This window comes from Agelaius tricolor, unplaced genomic scaffold, assembly GCF_023055355.1.
Source record: "Agelaius tricolor isolate 1412-34295 unplaced genomic scaffold, bAgeTri1.0.p SCAF_1, whole genome shotgun sequence".
Lineage (NCBI taxonomy): Eukaryota > Metazoa > Chordata > Aves > Passeriformes > Icteridae > Agelaius > Agelaius tricolor.
Genome location: NW_027269261.1, coordinates 64169593 through 64189408, shown reverse-complemented (window position 1 = coordinate 64189408; position 19816 = coordinate 64169593). Strand labels below are relative to the sequence as shown.

The window sequence follows — 19816 nt, the reverse complement described above, 5'->3', positions numbered from 1 at the left end:
GTTCAACTTGTCTGCAGCAACTTAACAAAGTGTCTAAATATATCTTTCAAGATAAAAAGATTAAATACTTGTAAATATTATTATTAGTATTATTTATTATTTATTTGTATTATTTATTATTATTATTGTAATACCAGCATGTCAGACTGGTGAAAATTCCAATTGGATATGGAGAGAAATAATGCTACCACAGAGTGCAATATATGGAAATACCATTCCTATGACTGTTCATTTCCTCATATCCATATACCAGTTCCTTCAACAGCAGGAATCCTATGGTCCAACAGCACCAATACTTTGTTACAGTTTCTCATGGCAAAAAAATGTCCTCAGATAAATCTCATTCTGCTCAGATATGAAATCATTCTCTAGTGATGGTAAAAATAATTCAAATAAAGTAATTGTCTTTGCAGAGTCATTTTTTATTAAAAGTAAATTCCCATCAAATGTTTAATGAATGTTGGAACAAGGCATGGATCAGCAGAATGAGGCAAGTGCCAAATTTGCTTTTAGGGGACTGAAAATGTAATGGAGTCCAACCCTTTTGCCCAGGCTTCCTGTTTTGACGTGTCAGTTGCTACAAGTTAAAGGTGAGTCTCTACCCAGCTTTCAGTCATTACTCTCCAGATATTAGGCTGTGACTGTTCTGGGGAAAGGTTTCTCTGCTCATTGTGTGTGCATGAAAGAAGCAAACTGTTTTTTCACTAAGAAAGAACAGCTGAGGATCAAGAGGTGAGATTATGTAACTGTACTGAACAATGCAAATGCTCATTTTCTGGAATGTATTACTTGAAATAAAATACTGATGCCCCATATAGGCATTCTTTCCTAAGGAACACACTGTGACACAAAGATTTCATGCACACTGGCAATTAAATGAGGCCTGGGAACATTACTGGGCTCTGGAATCCAGATATACATATCCTGCAACATGTTTTTGGATAGCCTCTGATAACTTTGACTTGTGCCAAGCAGCAGTGTCTCAAAAAATTCATTGGCTCAATTCAGGAATTGGCAGGGGCCAGGGACCACTCCCAATAGGTAGCTGAGATACATCCAACCTATTTTGACCTTGAGGAAGTGTACTGGATGTGGCTCTCTCTAAAAGAGAGAGAAAAAATCACATTCAGAGAGAGAACAGTTGAGTTGAGTTTGATTTAGTAACCTAGATGTGGCCACATAACAAAATTATGTCAAATGGGAAAAAAAGTACTAAACAGGATTTTAATGACCTATTTGAAACAAAATTTTTGGCAGGGGAGGATGGAATTAATGGATAATAAAATGAGACATTTAAGAAAGTATATTTTAGTAGACAACATATTTGTTGCACTCAGAAGGTGGCTCTTTATTAAATGGTTAATTGCCCAACATAAAGTGAAACTCTGATTTTGCATAAGGCTGATGATATTACTTAAGAAAAACCTACACTACAGTATATGCAGTGATTATCAGTAGCAATGCAGTCTTTCAAATTTTAGTATTGTCACACTGACTATCAGCCAGTTTTTTTTATGATGCACAAGAAAAGAAGAAAAGGAGAGATTACATGGGTAATGACAAATCTACCTATGTTCCACTATATCTATGTGTTTGAAATCCATTAAAAAAACCCCACAATTTTGGAACTCTACATAGAGTCTAACTTAGAGTAAAGCACGTTATTGTGAAATACTCCCTCCAAACACAGGCAAAGAAACCAGGCTTATACAAATAACTTAACCTTGGGAGTCCATCCATCTATTAAGCAGAAAGCAAGGACCAGTAGGTTGAAATTGAGGGTGTAGGAAGGAAGGAAGCAGACTGATATTCTAAATGCTCTTTTGAAAGGGAGTAAAGGGAAGGATTAAATTTCTCTTCTCAAGTGACCAAACATAAGTAGCACGACTTGATAGACTTCTATTTTTAATGCATAAAGATTTGAGTTCATCCTTTGTTGTTGATAATGGATTCTCATATATGTTTCTATGTAGTAATAATATATACTATATACATGTGCATGCATGAACATATAAAATCATAACAATATTTATTTAGAATGAATCAGACAAAGGTTAGGGTTCAAAGGCACCATCCATTTCCAAATTCCTACCACGTTTTAGTGATGTTTCTGACCAGAAAATACTTGATTTGGTGATTAAACAGGTGTGAGAATCATTGTTGCAGACTCCTGGAGGTTGTGTGAACATCAGTTGCTGTGTTTTCACTCAGACACCAAATCCAATTAAAGTCACAGCTGGGAATTTGCTTGATATATATATATTTTTTTTTTTCCTATGCATTTGTATCTCACAAAATGCAAGTGTGCATAACAAGTGTACAAATGAGGCAGGCAAGACAGGCATGGGTAGAGCTATTGGTGTTTTGGGGGTTTTTTCTGTTTTAACTTAAAGCGGATACTATGGGTCCAGAAATGCATGCAATGTATTTTAGCTGCATGACAGAGCTTTCAGTTTAATCTATTTACAAAAGTGTATCTGTGAGAACTCCCTTACATAGCTTTTTTACCACAAAATCCCTCTTTATTTCCATCCATATTTGTGAAAACTGTTCTAATTTTTATGTTCAGAAGACTGAAGTAATTTAGGAGTTAAGAGCTAAGCATTAACAGTTCTGTCATTATACGTTAAGAAGTCACATAGCCTTTCCTGACATTAAAATAAAATTGAATTGAAAATATTGAAAATTAGATTTGCTACCTCCACTTCCTCACATTATTTATCACAGGTAGTTAGCAGGTAAAAATAAACCTACATGTTATGTCTAGAAATCAAAAGATGGATCTCAAAGAACTAAGTACCAAGACAGTGGAAATTATGGGTTATTGTGTGGTAATGATGGGTTATTATAAGCACAGTGTAGTACAAAAGGACTGTAGAGGCAGATTACAAAATGAAAAGACGTATTCAGTCTTTCTTTCTCTCCCCAAATAACCTTTAATAAATTGGTATCATATATAGTGACCCCTAGCATAATTAACATGAATATCAGGAGTTGGCATAGATGCTTTTTTTTTTTCACAATATGAAATATCCAATTAAAACAGAAAATGCTGTAACTAAATACTTGCAGCTAAAAATTAAACAGAACAGAGGGAATTTATAAGCTGTTATGATGAAAAGTAACAGACATTGACTATGCCATGTGAGCACTGCTTAGTAATTTCTGTTCTTTGCATTTGGTTTATCTGTACATATAATACTTTCAACCATCCTTAGTCCAACTACACCTAAGAAACATTCAGTGCTCAAGTCAGAAAAGCTATAAGTGCTAGCTACAAGAATGATAATGCTTTATGTTGTCTTCAAGAAAGAGTGCATATGCCAGTTTTTGCAAAACAAAAACAGCCTAACATAGATAAAATCAAATTACAGATAAAATTACAAATTTTGATAATCTCTCACAATTTAAGATATTTGTGGATAATGAATATACTTAATATAGAAATCACTGGAAGTCAAACTAAAACCAAGTATCTCTGTCCCCAAGCCACAAAGTTTTTCATATCTCTGAGTCTTTTTGCTAGAATGAGGCAAACAAGGAGTTAATGATTATGTTACCCGTCTTGTCTGTACCTGACAATCACTTAAGACAATGAATCCATAGCTATTTTTCAGAAGTTAAAATTTCAATAATGCAGTCTGAAGTTAGAGGGAAAAGAACTGAGAGGTTTTATTAGGTCAAACATCAGAGGAGGGCCCAAAGTTGCAAGGTGGTGGCTCCTAACTCCTGTTTATTCACTACCACTGAATTCACTGGAAGCTAAGTTCCATGACTGTAGTTATGAGAAGTACTGAAAGAAAAACCCGCAATACTGGAGATCATGATTATTTTAAACCAATAATGCTTTGGTAGCTACTAATTCTTCTTTCCCTTTAGTTTTGCCATGGAAGATGCTCTATGCTTTAAAGAAGTTATTTTTAGAACAAAGTGTCCTGGGTTTCACTGTCATGAGTTTTAACCCTAGTGCTCAAGGCATCCTCCATGATTTTTGGGTAAATGACTTAACTTACCAGGTCTTTCCATTGAACATATAAATGGATCTAACAGAAATTTAAAGAAAATGAAAATTGAACATTGTGAGCATATGACAACTAAAATTCCAAATCTTAAATTCTATGAAAGTGGAAGCTCTAAAGGCTGAGCTTTTGTTCTGATGCAAAAATTGTTTAGGTTTATTTTGTTTGTATCATTTGGATAGGAAATATCTTCTACATTTATTTGAGAAAATATTTCTCTCTCCATTTCTTCTTTACCCTTTTCACTCACTCCCAAAACTCTGTAGCAACTGGAATGCATTTTTTTTCCAATTGGCACCACTGTTTCCTTGATTACATCAACAGCTGCTCCTGATAACATAATTTCAAATTTTATAGAAAACTTGTCATTTCAAGTCTTCATTTGAGCAAAATTCTTCCTTGCACATTCACAGCATATTTCTTGAATGTATGTAGGCTGTCTCACTACCAGACATTTAAAAGTTAACTTTCAGACAGTTACATCTAGATAAGTCACCCAAGGGATCCATTTATAGTCAATGGAGAGAAATTGGTACCTTCAAAGGGTGATTCATCTTTTCTATCTTAGGCATCTTTCTTAGGATGAAATTGTCCTCTGGAGGCCTCCATTTCATACCACTGGCTATAAAGACAGTTAAAGGTTAAAGCTGGGCAATTAACTTTTGGGTATCTAAGTGAGATGCAATGAATTGCAAATATTTTATTTTGCAGTTGTCCATAAAGATGATGCTTCATGCCACCAAAATATTGCAGGACTAAAAGAGCCATGCATGGTTTTTCACACTGTAGATACTGTTGGTAACACATTGCTCCCCAAACAACCAAAAATTGTATGAATAAATCTCACATATAGGAAGAATTTTGGTTTTAAGCCTAATTAAAAAAAAACCTGTTTAGGTATAATGTGTGTGGGCATTGAAGACCTTTTGAAATATCTGTTATTTACTTTGTCAGAGAATACTGGGTGTATTGAAGGACAAAGCAAAACAATAGGAAGGAAGGTGAACTGTCAGAGGGAGGAATAGAGGTTCCTGATGAAGAAAAATAAAGTAGTTTTTGACTCACTATAGGTATATGTCATAAGTAAAACATCTTTTTGACAGTGCAGATACATGCAGGATGAAAGCTGATATTAAAGGAAAGTTGCACCTGAAGAAAGAATGGTGAAAGGAATGGATCTGCCACAGCTTACAGTCCCAGTGGCTGTGGATGAGATGCATAAATGGGTGGGCGTAAAACAAGGTAGGGATGTGTTGCTTAGGCCAAAGCTACACACTCTTCTGTCTACTGCATTTGATGTTCTCAGACCAGAAGAGGTGAGGAATTCTTGCTAAGCTGAAATGCGTCATGATGGAATGTATCTTGTCAAAGTACTTTTGGATCATTTCTATGCTCTTTTTATCTATGTGATATGGTAAACTGGTACCATTACTGTTGTTGAAAGTGATCCTCCTCATTTTCCAGCAGAGACAGCATAGAATTCTATATTGGGATTAGAAGAGTAACTTCCAGTTTCATAATAGAGATATAGGTTTTTTATTTTTAACAAAAAATGAAGGAGAAAAGTGGAAGCCCTTCAGAACACATTTTTTCCTTCTTCATAATGTTTCAGTGAATTCAGCATCAGGAGGTGTTTAAAGGCACATTGTATAGATGTCAGCTACTTTCCTTGTTGTTAAAATTAAGAGAGATTCAATCTATGGTGGCTAACTTCCCTAAGAATTTTCAAAATTATATTCTAAAGATAACAGATTCATTAGCTCACTTATAATTTTAATAACTTGGGCTTATAAAACTGACTGAAGGAGAAGATTGTGGGTTATCATGTTTCATCAAAGGCAGATGTTCACTTGCAATCCATGTAGGATTCCTGCTTTACTGAAATGGTTGGCACTTTAGGTGCTGTTAGCTGTCTTATTTACTTTAAGCAACTCTATGATAGAGCCTTGCCTCCAGCTTACTCTGATAACCTCTCTGTAATCATTCCAAGTGGCACGACCCTGCTTCCATCTCCTGTGTATTTCCTACTTACACTTGAGTAATGACAGGAGTTCCTTTTTCATCCATGCAAGTCTCTTGCCCTCTTTGGTTTCTTGCTCATTGGGGTGCATCATTCTTGAGCCTGGAGGAAGTGATCCTTGACTATCAACCAGGTCCCTTGGGCCCCTCTTCCCACAGGATCTGTTGCTGTAGGATTCTTCCAAGATCCCTAAAGAGGCTAAAGTCATCTGTCCTGAAATCCATGGTTGCAATCTTCCTTGCTGCCTTGCTTCTTCTCTACCCCTTGCTAAACTCCACAATCTCATGGTCATTGCAGCCAAAGCAGCCCAAACCATCACATCTTTGACAAGGCCTTCCCTGCTTGTCACTATGAGGTAACCAGCACATCATTCCTTGTGGGATCCTCCACTGCCTCTGTCAGGAAGCTGCCATCAATTTACAGGAGCTTCCTGGACTGTTTGTGCCTCATTGTGCTACTTCTCCAGTAGATATCAGGGTAGTTACATTCCCTCCCGAGAATCTGTGCCTGTGACTTTGAAGGCGGCTTCAAGCTGCCTGTAGAGTGCTTCCATTTTTAACTTACTTTTTGTAGCATCAGTATCTGCTGTAATTATTCTAACTGGAAATCAATTATGACAATGAGTCATTAAATGCAATTACTATTTTACAAAGTCCCTTGCTAAACTTATTTTGACATTTTAAATAGGAAACTATTTGTTTACTATTAGCTGTTTAGGACGGGTATTTTGGCATTTAACTTTTGCCTTTATTTTCCAAAGAGCTTACTTTTCAAAACTAAAGTAGTTGAGTCTTTTGATGATCCTCCATTGAAATCACCCTTCATTTGAAACTTGTTTACTGAACTATGAGAAATTTTTTTAATACTAAATAGTAGCAATAAACATAATGCAATTGTGAGAATAATTTGGTTACTCTAATTTCTCTGCCTTCTCAGCTTAAATTGCTTTGTTTCCAATAAAATAGAAGATTTAGACTCATTTCAGCATTTTTACATTCATCAGCAAAGGTTTGTGGCTTTCTCTTGTATCTCATAATTTTGACCCTCAGAATGCCTTGCAGTGAACTATCAAAGAAAGACATCCATTCCTTTCTGCAGAAGCAGAATACCTCACATTCCCTTTGTAGCTGTTTCCAAGAGAGTGAGTAGTTTGAAATTTTTTGGCCAAGTTACAATGAAGTGCCATAAGAGTGTTGACAGATGCAGCTTCATGTGCCAGCATCTGGCTCTGATTCACAGTGGGATGATACAAACTGAGAATAATGGGTAGTTGTTTTGCCTCTGTGGGATGGTGTCAGGATTGTGCTGATAACATCCCCTTTGAGAGATCAATGTCATTTCAGAGTTTGACAAAATAGACAGGTTTTGGGGTGGGAGGGGGCAGTCATAGACAAGAGTCTTGTTAAAATGGGGTAAGTGGATATCTTGTCATGGTTTCTTGAATAGAAGTTTAAAGAAGCAATATTTAACTCTAAATGACAGATAATGTTTATTTTAAGAATTGCACATTAATATATTAGTTAGAAAACTTTTTAATAACTCAATTTTTGGTTTCTCATACATGTATTTAAAATTACTGCTCATTAATTCTTTTCTTTCAAACTCATTCAAAACTCTCCCAGGATATTACTAGAGAAATAAATAGTTCTTTCATTCAATCATTACCATTTATGCCATCCGCAGAAACAAATGGGTTGGCAAGGCTTTAATTATGTGAACAGATTTTTTTTTGATAAACTGATGGACAGTTAACTGCCATCTCTGAATAAAAATCCAGATGAGTCTTTTCAAATTTTGGGGTACAATATTTCCCTCAGCAGGCATTAAAAAAGTAAAAAGTTTAAAAAGTAAAACTAGAAACATCTCACTGCCTCCCATATTTCGCTTTAGTATTTCTCTCAAACAAATATCTGGCTTGCTTGTTTTCTACCACTGGGGTCAGGGCTATTGAGTAGCTTGCACCAGAAAGCATTTCTCCATGGAAAAAAAAAATAAATGTTCCTTTAGCACTTACTCTCAAATGTGAAAGACCATAACTCAGTTGAAAGTTTTTCATGCTGAATTTCTCCAAACAGCAAGCTAATAATATTATTTCTTATTTTTTATGACTGATTTTTATTTCTTTTTCTAGTTGCACTTCATTAAATATATCCCCAGGGAAACTATATCAAAGTTGTCTCCATGTAAATGTAATGTAACAAGTTGAAATGTTACTCCCTGTCATTGAGATATCCATAACACATCCTAGTCTAATCAAGTAGGAGTGACACTTAAAAATAGTTCAAGAGCCTAAAGCGTTTTGCCATCTGAACAGTGGAGGGCAAGTATTTAGTTCCAGTGCTACAGCCCACCCACAGCAAATATAGGCATTTTTACTTTCTAAAGTAGTCTTTATCGCTCTAGGTTTTTTTGTTTTTTTTCACAGTAATATTGTCCATGATCTTTCAATATTGATGTACCTTTATACCAGTATCTCCATATTTTAAGGATATTAAATGGCAAGTATCATAGTGATAGTCATGAACTTCTCTTGTCATATTGTGTAATAACAGCAGTCCCTCCTCTTTGACAGAATATTTCTTGGCAATGAGGAAGAGGTAAGCCTTGGAAGAATATTGTAGACATGATGGATTTTCAGTCTACACTTCCCAGGACCAAGCAGTCTGTAAGATTCCCCATGGATACTCATCACAATTTGCCTTAATTTCTTGACTTTTCATGTTTGCCGGAGGGGGCTGGGGTGGTTTGAGGTGTGGGGGGGAGGGGGTGTTTATGAGCATATGTGCAAAAGGTGAGGCTTCAATGATTATTTTAATGAGAAGGTGAGATGACTCTTTTACCCTATGGGATACTCTCTTGCAGTGTACACATGCCAGAAATCCTGGTGAATTTCTCCAAGTAATATATGTTTTTCAGCAGTATAAGATAAGTAAAATTGTCTACAATGCATTGGCTTTCATATTGGCTTTGGGACTGGCTTTGAGACCCTGGAATGGAAATTCATAATAAATATAAGGGTAGATTGATGAAAGGAACTGATATGGCCACATTCCTTTGCAGTCTAGCTGTTACTGGAAGCAGCTATGTAGTGGTACAGTCTCCATAGGGCAAACATGTTCTTCAGTGCTAAGGTTTTAGAAAGTCCAAATTGTGAATAATACCACATCTGTGTTCCCACTGTCTTTGTTGTGAATTAAGCAACTGTAAAGATCATCCAGTAGTGAGTCGGATGTACTGTGAAATGCAAGTGGTTTAACCAAAACCAGAACAGAGTAAAGGTATGCATGCAAAATAGACCTCTAAGTGATTAAAAAGAAAACAAAATCACATCACATCACAGGTAGATAACATGCCCGTGAGGAAAAAAAGTGCATTTCAGGACTACATACCCAAGACATGCTTACCACTCTTAATTCAACATGCACAACAATATGCTGAAATGCCATGCAGAAAGACAGACATGCAAGAATCCAGTTTCAGTGTTTGCAAAACAAAACAGGCATTTCATCAGAACAGCTCCTTGATCTGCCGGACTAACGCCAGACTGGCAAGCATTGCAGGAAAAGCAGGGGAAGAGTAGGAAACAGGCTTATGGCACAGGGGGAAGAAAATAGTCGATCCAGTTAACTTAAAGTATCATGTGCTCCATGCTAAAAGAGTGACCAATTAGTGCCCCTGAAATCCCTCCACATGGGTGAGGATTTCAAACTCTCTAACATAAAAAAATAGTTATGAAAACAATTTTTAAAATTTCCACTAAAATAGAACCCTTTCTTCTACCAATAAAAAATAAACTATGAATAAGAACATTAGAAATACTACTGAGAAAAAAATATAGGAATATCAAACAAATTATCAAATACATGGAATAGACTATATATCCATTAAACTATATGTCAGTATTCTGCATCAAAAATGCTATCTTGGACTTAAGAAATGCCAGTAAAAAATAAAGGTACCAGTCAGAGCTAACATTCTTAAATAATGAAGCTTTCCACCTAAGGTTTTAATCTTTATAAGGAAAACTTGGAAAACTAATCTTGAAAGAAATGCATATTAATTCTTTCTTTACAGGCAGACAAAAGGAGTACAAAGCAGTTTGGGCAGAGAGATTTGTTAATGATGCTGAGACAGCACTGCCTTGGCTGAGCAACTGTAGTCCAGGGACAAATAGGACCAGAAAATCTATGAAAGGTGGTTCAGCAGTTCCTCTGAGAAATTGTCACTTATCATGAGCATTTTAGACAGAAGGTAAAAAAAATATTTTTAAGGCCGATTTCTCAAGAGATAAAATCAGAAAGCAGTTTTTTATACTGTGTGCAGTAGGCTTCAAGTGGTCTACCTCTAAATGTATCAGTAGAACCCAACTGGTCACTGTTGCAGTCATGATATTCAAAGGAAGGACTTCTGGATTAGAAAAAATCAGTTTATGGCTAAAACTCCACTATTATCATTGTAAAGTCCTGAGAACCTCAAATCTTCTCTTTCATAAAAATTAAAATATTAGTCTTAGTATTTATTTGATATTGATACAATTATTGTTGATTAAAGCAGGGCATCCATGAAATTTGTCAGTATCAAGGACAAATACTACCAGTGAAATGAGAAAACCAGCTAATGCTGCATGAAGCATCTTGGCAAAAATTCTTCCTTATATGTCTTCCTTGAATTCCCTGTGTACATTTCATTCATTTTTTATAGCTAAGACTGCATTGTCATGATGAAACTTTGAGCGGGTGAAGAATATTTCAGCTTCATTTGTTAAAATCAACATAAGAGCATTAACTGACCTCCAACATATTGATGTGACTGACAAAATGCATTATTTGATGTATTTTAAGAAGTGTATTTATTAATGAAACCTAAAGAACTGAGTTTTACTTTTAATGTTAATTGTTTGAGCACTATAAAATGCCATATTAAGTGAACTACTTTTCTATAAATTCTTGCTTAATATTTATATAAAAATAAAAAAACCCTAATCTTATAGTAATTTATATGATTTTTTATAATAGTAACACTGCAAAAGTACTTTCTAAGAAAAAATGCTGAATGATATAACTAAAAATGACATTAAAAATTTTGCCTAAGGAATCAGCAATTCATGTTTGATGCAATCAATCACAGAAAATCTCAATATGTCTGTGCAAAGGAATTTTCTATGACAAAAATTTTTTCCCCTTCACAAATGGTAATGTTGAGATTGATAGAAATTATTCCTTGTTTGAAAGAACTGCAGTGTCAAGGTGACTGTAATTTAATTCCTCAGCTAATTTTCACTCAGAACTCTTTGTTTGGACGAAGTTCTTTACCATAAAATATATAGACCGATAAAAGGATAAAACATACCAGGTTGTAACTCTAATTGGATATTAGGGTTATTAAAGGGTGTTTTCCCCACATTTATCTATTCAGTAAAATGAATTACAGTAATACTTCTGTTCACAAAAGGACAGTGTAAAATGAGCACTTTGCCTGAGAAAGACAGTAACAAACTAATCGATTACTGTTTGGTGGCACTCTTCTCAATGATGTCCATAAATCAAGGCTGATCATACCTGACCTCTGCTGCTCAGAAACACTGAGTAGTGTTTCTGGAGTCTGGATGTTCCAGCATTGCCTTTCACAGCTGGTGGGTTGAATAAAGCTTGTTTTCAAGGCAATGGTTTTTTTTCCCCTCCCACAAAAATGCATCTGGCTTCAGAACAACAACCATCTGCAGCACCTAACTTCAGGGCACAACGAGTGACTTGAGGTCAAAAAGCAGTCACTTTACCGATGGAACTCCAGGTGGACTTTGGGAGATGTTAAGGAGTAGTCCTTTTCCACTTCACCTAAAAATTGGATTATTTAAGTTACTTTAAGACTTATTTCTACTTTTTGGAGCCTAAACCTGTCACCCTAGTTTTTTATTCACTTGTAAGGCCTTCTGATCACCCTATGTCCATTTAATGTCTTTCAGCTCCTTAACCTGTGGTTTCTTACCACAAGTCTGTCATAGCACACTGGTATGACACAAGGCAAACACTGGAAGGGAAGAGTCATGTCTTTCATCTTCTGAAATTCAAGACACTACAGACTTCATTTCTATTTCACTGCTCTCTTTCACGGATTTCCCAGTTTCCTTGAAACTGGAAAAGTCAAAACTGAAAAAACCCAAGATGTCCCTTCCTACAGCACATTTTCTCTGCCTCAGGAGAGGGTCAAACAGGCCAGGGAGCCTTCTGAGAAAAAAAGGGCTTTTACGCTGCTGCTTGTAAATGTCAGGACAACTGTAAGAAAGATCCTGATAATCTCCATGAAAGTTTTTATGTGAATTGTTGATGGTACAGTTGTGTAAATCCAGAAATGAGGTCATTCATATTGATACAGGGTGTTATTTTTTAACTCAAACCATGACTGAGTCTCTGTAAGTTTTAGCTAATCATTCTCCCCCTCTGAGCCTAAAGCAGTCCCTCTGTTTATAACTGCTTGTCTTTAGAAGTCCTAGAGGAAATGCAGTATTTTACTCTCTTGATGGAACCCTCTCCCTACTGAATCCCAAGTTTGTCCATTTTCTCTCTACAAAAATCTGTGTCCTCCCTTTCCCCTTTGTGAGAGTCTTTCTTTCTCAGCCACGTCCTTATGACTTCCCAGCTCTGTCTGAGCCTGGGCATGTCAAGAGAGGATGTAAGCCACAAGGCAGAGATAAGAAAAACAACAACCAGTTCAGAGGTGTACCTGTGGAGAGCTTGTTGAGCAAATAACTGAACAAACAAAGCTGGTAAGGTCTTGAGTGTCCTTAAATATTCTCTCCTTAACTCTTTTCATGAATATTATTGCTTTTCACTCCTAGGGTTATGTCTCTTTACAGTATGTCTAGACTTCAGCAGGAAGAGTATTTATTAAATAAGGTTCAGGGTCGACTGACTTAATATTATGAGATGATGCTCATTCATCATCAGTAGCTCTATCTTCTTTTTTTCAGTGAGGAATTAAGTGTCTGTGTTAGAACAGAATAGCATGGAGATGTGGGAAGAGAGATGATAAAGCACAGAAGTGGTGGATCAGCTAAGGTATTTTATATACTAGCAACAATGGAAGTTCTATTTTTGAAGCATTTTGGAGTTAAGCCTTGCTATTTGTAGAGGAAAAAAAACCCAATAAGCCAAATAATAAGCTATTAACAATAAGCTCCTTCCTCTTGCGTCTCAGCCAAAAGAAGCATGGAAAATTTTAGCAATTTCTACAGCCTTCCATTGACTCTACTTTTAACATAGCCTTGATTTTAATTCATGCACTGTAGACAGAAAATTAGAAGCTTTAAGAAAACAGCCATTAGCTCTTATGCTTTATTAAAACTATTTGCACACTCTTTGTTGCTCTTGTGAGACCTTTCAATAATAAAAAACCACACTTTTAATACATAAAGGAGCAAAAACTTGCAGGGAAACAGAATATTAGAACAGAGTTCAATGATATAGGAAAGTACCTGGATAAAAATCCCCTTGTGCAAACATGTCAATCACATAGCGACAGAATGCATATTGATCTAACAGAGCAAAAAGGAAAAGAAGAGTAATGAAGAAAGTGAATTTAGAATGTCATTTGTATTTAACAGTGAAGATAAAGTTAGGCAGTGCGAAGTCATCTCAGTAGCCTTTTCATAGGTGGTCTTACTTATATATTTCTGGTTTTTTTCCTGACCTTCAAGTGGTTCATGTGTTTAGAAAGTGACAATTTGTTGTTCAGATCTAATTCAAAACCTCTAGCCAAGAAGTGCAGAGCTTCCAGTGTCCCAGACCTACCACCTCTTTTGCTGGGCCAGCTTTGCTTGGAATATATCCTAACCCCACGCACAAGTACAAGGCAAACAAGCACAGTGCTGCCTGGCCACAGGTCTCATCATGACTTTTCATCATCCATGAAGATCAATTTCACAGACAGCTGATAGGAAATTTAGGGAAAGGTTTTGTATCACTGTATTTTGTTGATATGTTTTTACCCGTAAAATAAATATGTATATTTTGTGAATGGGAAAATAAAGAGAACTCTGTGTACTTACACTCCTATAGCAACAAGATTTTCCACAGAATTCTACTGTTTCACTACAGAATCATTTTCCAAACACTAATCTTTAAAAGTACATATTTATATATTAAATTTGTGTATATATATATATATATATTTATATATATATACACATACATATATATACATTTTTTAAAAATAAAGGCTTCTGAATCTAAATAAAATGCTGATTTCAGAAGTGTCAATTCTGATTTCTCCTATACATAAGCAGAGCTGAAGAGCTTAATAAAAATTTCTAACATTAGGAATGGTGAGGAAAAGTTATCAGCTTTAACTGAGCACAAAATAACTTCAATATTGCTGTATTCTTCAGCAGGTCAGAAAAAAAATCTTGTTGCCCCAGTGGACTCTAATGGGCATTTGCTTTGAAAGCTAATGTTGATGTCTAAATGCCAGGTATGGTTAGCTAAGTCAGTTCTCAGTTTTCCTTGAGTGAAGCATGTTCATCCCTGTGTCCAAGACTCTTCTAGCACAGTTCCTACACTGTAGAAGTTACATCTCTTCCTCTCTCCCCCTCCTGTGGCATCTCTGTCCTACTCACAAAGCCACTTTCTCTCCCCATTGCCAACTCCAAAATAAAATTATGCTGCCTTTGGAATAATTAAAGTTTTTAAAACAGCACTGCTGTTACATTTAAATGCAAACTGTAATTGCCAAGTATGTGACACTTGTTACATCATTGACTTATATATATAGGTCACTGCTACATCAGTGTCACTTGCTGCTGAGGCATTTGTGTGACTGCTGCTTTGTTATGTTGACTGATCCAGCAGTCCTTGGATGAAGAGCTACTGCTTTCAAGTCATTATTTCCTATGCAGATGTAGAAATTAGGAAAAGGTTTACCAACTTAACAAATATCCAAACATTTTTTCTAGTTGATAGAAGCCTAGCCAGCTGTTTTGTGTTAGTGAGATGGCAAGGGCCATACTAGTAAGGATTGTAGAGCCTGGGGCAAAACTTTCAGCATGTACTCAGGGCTGTGGCTGTAAACATTGCCTTTAAAACCTCTAATGAATATTCATAATAATTTTTACTTTCATATTTGGGAATTCAAATTTATCATTCTGGCTGACTCCAACTTTGCATTCCTTCCTTAAGGCTACAGTATCTGCCCTAAGTCTATATGATAATTCTAAAAAAAAAAACCCCAAAAACAGTGTGTGTGTGAGAAAACACATACAGATCTTTTTTCTTAAGCCCACCAAAAGCTACTGAAACCAGCAAAGTGTTTGCACTGACTTTGACACAGTTGCAATAGGGTCTCAGTGAGTATTTATAAATAAAGTGGAGCATTGCCAACACTTTAGCCCAGAAAGCAAATGGCAGGGCACAGCTCTTGCACAAAACCCTGTTTCTCTTAGTTCACTTTTGCCAAAACATGCTGCCCCTATCCTTGCTGCCTGTTGGGAAGATTTCCTGCACCATCTGGGCCATTGTACAAAAGACTGCAAGGGAATACAGAACAAAACTATGGCAGGGGACAACACACTATGGACAGTCCCAGGGCAGAGAACAAGCCTGTGCTGGTTCTGTTTGAGTTGTGATAGAGACATAGCCTAAGGCCCTAGAATCACACCATTTCATTGATATTAAAATAATCTATTCTTTAAACTTAGTAGTATGGACCAGAAATAAACCAGACTGTGTTGTTGATTTTGTTTATCTGTTTTTTGTTGTTGTTGTGGGGGCTTTTTTCTGGGTTTATTTTGTTTTGTGGAAATGTAATTTGAATAAACTTTTAAAAAGAGGATTAATCTTGATTGTACCTCAGAAATAAGATTTTATATTAATTTCTCCTCATATTATATCTTTAACAACTCTACTTAAAAAATTTGATTTAAAAAAGAAATTGGAGGCAGAATGTAAAACTCTCAATAACAAAAATATAACTTCCATATGGCACAACAAGGTGCACTATAACATCCTATTTAAGTTTATAGGAATGCTACCAATCAGTAAAGATTGAAATCTAAGGAATTTTAAATGAATATGATTTTTCAAGTGCCTCTTCATGGCTAAAAATCCATTTTAATCTAAAGTCCTTTATTAAAAGGGGAATTTCACACTTTAGTTTTCACCTATAACTCTGTAATGATGACACAAATATTCATATAAGTACTAAAAGATCATGTCAGAATTTGGGACTAGATTCTTAATGATAAAAATACTCATGGAGGATTTTGTCATTGGGCTTAATGTGATTTACCCAGGAAGATTACCTCTCTTTTTAAATTTTAATTTCAGTACGAAATGATGCAAAAACTCTTATGTCATCACTGTTGTATATTTTACAGTTTCAGATAAGCTTGCAGAACTACTCCCTTGAGCAAGCAAAGATTGCAGGATCAGGAAATCTCTGAAAAACTGCATTGATTTTAAATCTCTGAAAAACTGCATTAATTTTAAATCTCTGAAAAACTGCATTGATTATTATGTTCACCTTGGGTCACAGTGGGACTGAAATATAAAGATGAATTTTTTTAGAGCATCCAGCAGGGCACCAGTGGTTTTTGGTGGGAAAAGGAAGCATGAGAGTAGGATATACAGATTCCAATAGATGTGCATAGCCCTGTCTCCAGTGATAAAGGCAGTTGAAGAGGCTCCTTCCTTCCTCCACTCCATCTGCTTATTCTCATTTTCACCTGCTGGGATTCCATGCACAGTCACTGGGTCACACTCTAAAGCAGACTTGCAAAATGATCTGTAAATATTTGATGTCAAGATGGATCATTTTGCTAATATTTATCATCTAAAGTTGTTGGGAATCCCACAAAAAAAACCAAAAAAAAACCCAACAAAAAACCCAACAAACAAAAAACCACCACTATTCTATTGGTCTCTGTAATCTTTGATGCCTACCTAAAATATTTTGTTGTTATCTGCACAGCACTTCTTTTTGAGAGCTTTATCCTGAACAGTATGGAGCAGACCCCACTGTGCACTGAAACTCTTCCAGTGCAAACAAAAAATTGAAAGAGATTTTCACCTCCCAAGTGAACTGAACAATTTGCTGAACTTTTTTCCTTGGTCACAGCAATCAGTGTGATAGATGCTGCTTTGATTCCATGCCTCAAAGGTCCCAATATTTCAAGTGAAGGACAAAATTAACTGGAATACAAATAAATGTTAAAAAATACTAGTTCAGCAAACTATGTATGTCAGAAAGTGGGCTATGTCTCAAACTCTCTCAGTTTTCTAGAAAAGTATAATTTAGGCAACTCCTAAGGGGTCCAGAGCAATGGTTATGAAATTCTGAGAGAATCTGATCAGGCAGACTCAGATATCCAGGCAGGGACAGCTTCTTTGATGTTCAGGCACAGCAATTTATCTGTGGTTAACAGCTGAAAGGATCAGATAGGTGCTCTATGCATCACTGAGCTGCCTCTTTCAATGTCAGAATAATCCCGTGGCTGCAGTGTGGCACTTCATACAGAAAGCCAGGTCCTGCTGCCTTCATTCATACAAAATTGTACTCAGTGCCATGGAAATGCCACAGGGAAATCAGGGAAGCAGTCTGTGCAACCTGGGAGTAGAAGAATGCAGGCTTACTCTGACAAAGTGGAGCACATAGTTAACACCTTGTTGACTATATGGTGTTGATCCATGTTGGTTCTTTGTTTCATCACTTAATTTCTTCCTTACACTAGAGAAACAGCATTTCTTTCCTTTTTGGAAGAAATTTGGAAGCTGTTCACATTAAGTTATATGAGGCTGGTATGTCACTATGTTGCACAACACCTGACAACCTGCCTCGTACAATATGATAGATAAATTATAACATTCCTTTTACACTGTTGCTACTTTCATTATGGTTACAGAGGGCATAGGCAGATGTAGAAACAAACCTAAATTCCCAATAGGTTATTGGATAGTCTGAATTTTCAAAAATAACTCTGCTTGCAATCTACTACATTAGATGCTACTGAGCAAATCCACAAAGTCTCAGACCTATCTGAAGAGAAATTGGTCCTTGATAAAGAAGGATTTAAATGAAAATGAAACTTTAGCCATGAAAACCTCCTAGAACCTTCTGATTATATACATTAAACTTATTTTATTTTCTGTAATCATGTCCTAGCAGTGTGAGGTTCATGTGGAATTTATTTGTACTGTGCTTTTGTTTTTCATGGGTGCACTTTGGTCCTTGACACATCTAACTCCATTCTCTCTCTTTCTTCCCTACTACCTTTTTAGGATCTTCATCTGTTTCCTCCTCATTTTGTTTACCTTTCTTGTCCGATTTAGTTACAGTCTGAAGAGCTTTCTCCTCCTTAACTTTTGTTTTGGCCTTTATTAGCCCAGTTTCTGTTGTTTTCGTCTCTGCTTGCTTGACCTTCTCTGCCGTCTTTGCTTCTCCTTTTCCATCCTTCACTTCCTTTTTGACTTTTGCTTCCACTTTAGTGCCCTTTACTTTCTTCTCCTCTGCAGACAATAAAGAAAAAGCTTTCAGTGTCACTCTCTGCCCCCAACATAACATTCAGTGCCACTTACTTTATATTGTGCTATTAATAATGAGCATTTCTTCAATATTAACAGCTTGGTAAGACCTGATGAAAACTATAATCCCCTCAAACTAGGCAGAATTAAACAGAAATATGAGATCCAAATAAGCTTTATTTCAGTGCTATACCATGAACTTGGCTGATGCTAAATGTGATAAAATATGCCAAATAATATTAAGTGTTTCTAACAAGATCATTTTTATGGTATAAACTAAGGAGAAAGATATTGGTCATTAAGCTAACAAATATGGGAGGAATATATGTACAAGTTTAGACTTCAGAGTTAAACTCTGTTGTAAGCTGGAAAAATAGTGTGTGGTTATTTTTAAGGGTTGCTTTCATGAATTGGTTCTAGGTCTCAGTCCAAGAAGTTTTGAGTTTTTGAGTCTGACTCTACACCAGTTCTCAGGGCTGAGAGTGTCTGAGACCAATTCATGAGATGCCCTTCAGCAGAGTGAGGAGGCTTCCAAGGAGAATTACCATTGATACTGTAAGTATCAGTAGCTGAAGCTACACAGAGCTTGGTGAGACCCAAAGCATTCTTTCTGCTTTTGTGTGTCAGCAACTTTTTCTCACCTGAGACATGCATGCTCCCAGTATGTGTGTTTCTAGTTCACCCCAGTGGAAAATCCAATAGTATTAGTATAAACTACCACTGGATATGTTTTAAATTAACCTGTTTAGTGCAAAGTTCATAAACCTGTTTTCTTCATAGTTCTAAATGTCTCCATCCTTGAGGCAAAACTTGTATGCTACCAAATTTATGCTTTCTGTTAGGCCCTAGACCTCCATTCCTGTTAAATCACTGAGATAACTAAATTGATTTTATCAATATGTAAACTGGAATATCTAAGTATTGCAAACCAGAATTCAGATATTTATATAAGAATGTTACTACTCCCAGACAAAACCAGGTATTGCTGGATAATGGAGAATTAATTTCCTTAACTAGTTATAGTGAAAATGTATATCAGAGCACTCGCAGGTAGGCTTACTTGTTTTTCAGTGAAATGGTGGCTCATACTTTTATTCTCAATTTGAAATTGCAACAGATTTTGAAAGGGATCAATCATAGAATTAAACCCTGGATGTTCTACAAACATTTTAATTCTGATTATATATTCATTTCATTTTAGTTTCATGTAGCTGATTTCTCACACACATTTACAATCTCTGCTTGAATAAAATAAAGTTTATGCATTT

At 36.0% G+C, this 19816-nt stretch overlaps 1 protein-coding gene across 1 annotated transcript in view; it reads right to left on the bottom strand.

Moving 5' to 3' along the window:
• The window catches only part of TRDN (triadin), a 189991-nt gene that overhangs the window by 129536 nt on the left and 40639 nt on the right, over positions 1-19816 (bottom strand). Inside the window, exons 8-9 of the mRNA XM_071437566.1 lie at positions 18339-18533; positions 13511-13570 (exon numbers count right to left, since the gene is read on the bottom strand). Coding sequence (XP_071293667.1) covers positions 13511-13570; positions 18339-18533 — 255 coding nt within the window. The remainder of the gene's footprint in view (positions 1-13510; positions 13571-18338; positions 18534-19816) is intronic.